The following is a 3,680-nucleotide window of genomic DNA, read 5'->3' on the forward strand; positions in this document are numbered from 1 at the left end:
TCTTTTTCGGCCTTCCGGGTGGTCTTTTTACAATTGGTGGGTATATAGTGAAGTCCGTGGGATCAAAAGGCGGCTTTTCCACCATGGTATAGAGATAATGGCACCCAAATAGGCTGCACGATATGTCTCTACATGAAAGTAATGTTGCACACAATCATTGAGATTGTAGCCACTCTTCTGAATAGCAATAACAACATGGTCACATGGGAATCCATTGATTTGCCATTTGAAGCAAGAGCACGTATGCCTTGCAATATCAATTGTAACAAATGGTATCGAATAAACTTCAAACACATCCTCATTGGCTTTGTTAACTTGCCAAGACCTGCTGTCGTTGAACGAATTAAGAAGCATTGTTTCGAATGTAAGACAAATAAGCTCATTCCACTTATTTGCTTGGTCACGCCGTGCAGACATTTGTCACATCAACTGAGTACGAATTGTGTCCATCATTTGAGTGATAGGAAGATTGCGAGCTTCTTTAATCCAATTATTAAATGATTCTGCCGCATTGGATGTCATCTTCCCATAACGCATGTCCCTACATAACATCACAAACATTGTACAATACTGAATTTAATTTCTTTGAAACTGAATATGAAATTTCAAATCGCCACAAAACATAACTAAAAATTCACATCGTTACCATTCTAAACTTGACAAATATAATACATTAAAAACTACTATTACCTGAAGTATGAATTTGCCCAGTGTTCAGGTGCCAAGTCCTTGAAAAAATTATGCACTCGTTGCTTACCCTCCGCTTTTAATTTCTTAAACTTTTCATGAAACTCTACCACAGTTGGCTCGTAAGCACAGTCACCCAAACTACTAACGAGGTGATCCCTAAATCCATTATCAATTCCCTTCATCCGGTCTCTTAAGTTGTTCTTCAAGTGTTGTAAGCAATAACCATGGTGAACAAATGGGAACACCTTCGGCATCACTTCTAATAGACCAAGATTACAGTCCGAAATAAAAGTAATTTGACGCTTACCATCAACAACCTTGCCAAGTTTGTGCAAGAACCACAACCAATTGGCTATGGTCTCTGAATCAACAATCGCAAATGCAACAGGAAATAAACATACAATGCAACACCATTAAACAATTGTTCACAATATTCCAATGTGAATAGTAACACAAGTAGTTTAAAAACACACTATAAAGGAAACAGGTCATGTGAATGTTTATATTTACATTGCCCTATTACTATTGTTGTTTTTGGATTTGATTTCGTAAACATCAATGATGTGAACATTCACATTATTGTTTATTAATGGATAAACTCACATTAGTAGACACTGGTGTAAACATTCACATCAATGTATAATAATGTGAATGTTCACATTACTGTTAATTTCTCAATTAGTCATATTATGTTGTTGTTCACATCAATGTGTATTGATGTAAACATTGACACCAGTGTAAATATGGAACGCAATGTGTAATCATCTATCATATGTCCACACTATGCCACTCAATGTGAATATTTACATAAATAGACAGCTCCAAAAAATATTAACCATTGTTTCCATCTTTCGCCGTTGCCGCAAGTAGCTGACCTTTGTACTTTCCTTTGAGGAATGTTCCATCCAGGAATAAGAAAGGTCGACAAGAATTGAACCTAGAAATACATGCAGTGAATGATACAAAGAAACAACAAAACTGTTGACTACTCGAATCATAGTCAATATTGACATAACTCCCCGAATTGTAACGCATCACAGCATCCGAATACCACCACAGCTGGTCAAACGATAATAAGTGATCTCCAAGAATAATAGCCTTTGCTTTCTCTACGCCCAACCATACCACGTGGTAACTCATATCTAGCCCATAATCCTTCTTCAAAATAGTCACCACCTCACACGGTCGAGTCAACGGCTTGTCCCTCACAATTTCAGATATAGTACTCAACACCAAATTAGAACTAACTCTCGAATTCTTCGATGTTTGGACATCTGCACCACAACTATGTACATCACTGAACCTCTTGATGTAGAAAAAACTATTTGCTCATTGTCCTCTACAATGTATAGCCCACAAGCAGCCTCTCTCCTTGCGCATTGCACACACCGCAGTAACCCTTGTTGTCTCGTTCTTGACATATGTAAACTGAAACCCACATTGGATGGCATACTTACATAAAACATCACGAAATTCTTGTGTACCTCCAACAAATTGTTATCCCGCATGCGTAATACCATTTGCCCAAGGGGATGACAACAACACCTTCTCCTTATGGTGGCAAAATCTACGTAGTGCATCAATTTCATCCTCACCACCCACACGCTACCTAGAGCTACTTGACTGACCAATATCACTTTTCAACTCAACGACAACTTCTACATGTTGTACCTCCATTGATTTAGCAAGCAATAACATGTTCTGAAATTCTTCCTCATTGTCCAAATCACACCTGTTAATCCTAGGTAGCCAACAGAACAATGAAATAGAACCAGCAGACAACTTATCCCATTTTTCACATAAACACTCCACCAAACGCGAATAACACAATGTGCGGGCAACATTTATTACAGTTATACTGCAACCATATGTGCACACCAATATCATAAAGGTATCTATCTCTTGTAAAAACACAATAATACAACAGTCAACAATAATCTAAATGATATGAAAATTTACATTGTGCAAAATTAAATACCTATGTGTACAGTTCAAGTGCTAAATCTATAATGAAAACTATCACCACCATCTTTACACAACATAAAACATTTTATAATATCAAAATCACACCACCACAATAAGGTGACAGTACACAACATGCAAGCAACCCTCCATAACTTCATATTAACAAGATGTGAACATTCATATTGTTGCATATACTCTGAATTTTCTCGCCCACACAGAGCCTCATTAAGCAAACATCAAAGTAAAATAAGAACATCCACATTGTTCACATAATCTAAATAACCTCCCTTCCATAGGACTACGTAAAATGCATATAATTGAACAAACAGAGCATCTGATCCATATCAATCAAAAAACAGAGCATCTCATCCATCATATAAATCAAAACATAAACTGAACATGTATTCATAACCAAAATGATACTAACCTTAATCATGCAATCCTACACTCGTCCTATAACTCGAAAACAATTGATTTCAACTAGTTATACTCCAGAAAATGTCACAACCGAACATCATCCAATCTGTCGTCTTCACTCGAAAATCATCGAACCATACTACAACAGCAACAATGAAACCCTAGCACATCAAAGCCTTGAAACAAGCATGCAAAATAGAAACGTATCAATCTGAATTAGAATGATAATCAAAAGCGTGAAAATAGAAACTACCGAAATAGAATAAACGAAAAAAAAGGCAACGTGGTATGTGTATGTATATATATATATATATATAAAGACATAATAGTCCAGTTAAAAATATAAAATTAGTAAAATGGACCTCATGGAATAAAAAGAAAAGTATATGGGACTAATCAGGTTATAATAATCCTCTGTGAACCTAATGGGTATAACAACTCTAAAATGGATTTATCACTAAAAATCTCATATTTTTTTAAAATGTGTATCATATGTACTTTTTGTTATTATTATCTTTATGTATGATGACCTTTCGTTGTGGTGATGTTAATTATGATATATTGTAATATTAGTTATGATATTATTTTAATTATGAATCAAGAATTCT

At 35.4% G+C, this 3,680-nt stretch overlaps 1 protein-coding gene across 1 annotated transcript; it reads right to left on the bottom strand.

Annotated features, from left to right (window-relative positions):
* Window positions 1–420: 420 nt before the first annotated feature.
* Window positions 421–2,719, bottom strand: LOC114288738 (uncharacterized). Its single transcript, XM_082876597.1, has 5 exons — window positions 2,679–2,719; window positions 2,319–2,548; window positions 1,527–1,964; window positions 691–1,051; window positions 421–541 (listed from the first exon to the last, which is right to left on the bottom strand). The coding sequence occupies exons 1-5, from the start codon at window positions 2,717–2,719 to the stop codon at window positions 421–423; spliced, it is 1,191 nt and encodes a 396-aa protein (XP_082732723.1).
* Between the last annotated feature and the right edge of the window lie 961 nt (window positions 2,720–3,680).

Source organism: Camellia sinensis, chromosome 6 (assembly GCF_055761805.1).
Source record: "Camellia sinensis isolate YWXY chromosome 6, ASM5576180v1, whole genome shotgun sequence".
NCBI lineage: Eukaryota > Viridiplantae > Streptophyta > Magnoliopsida > Ericales > Theaceae > Camellia > Camellia sinensis.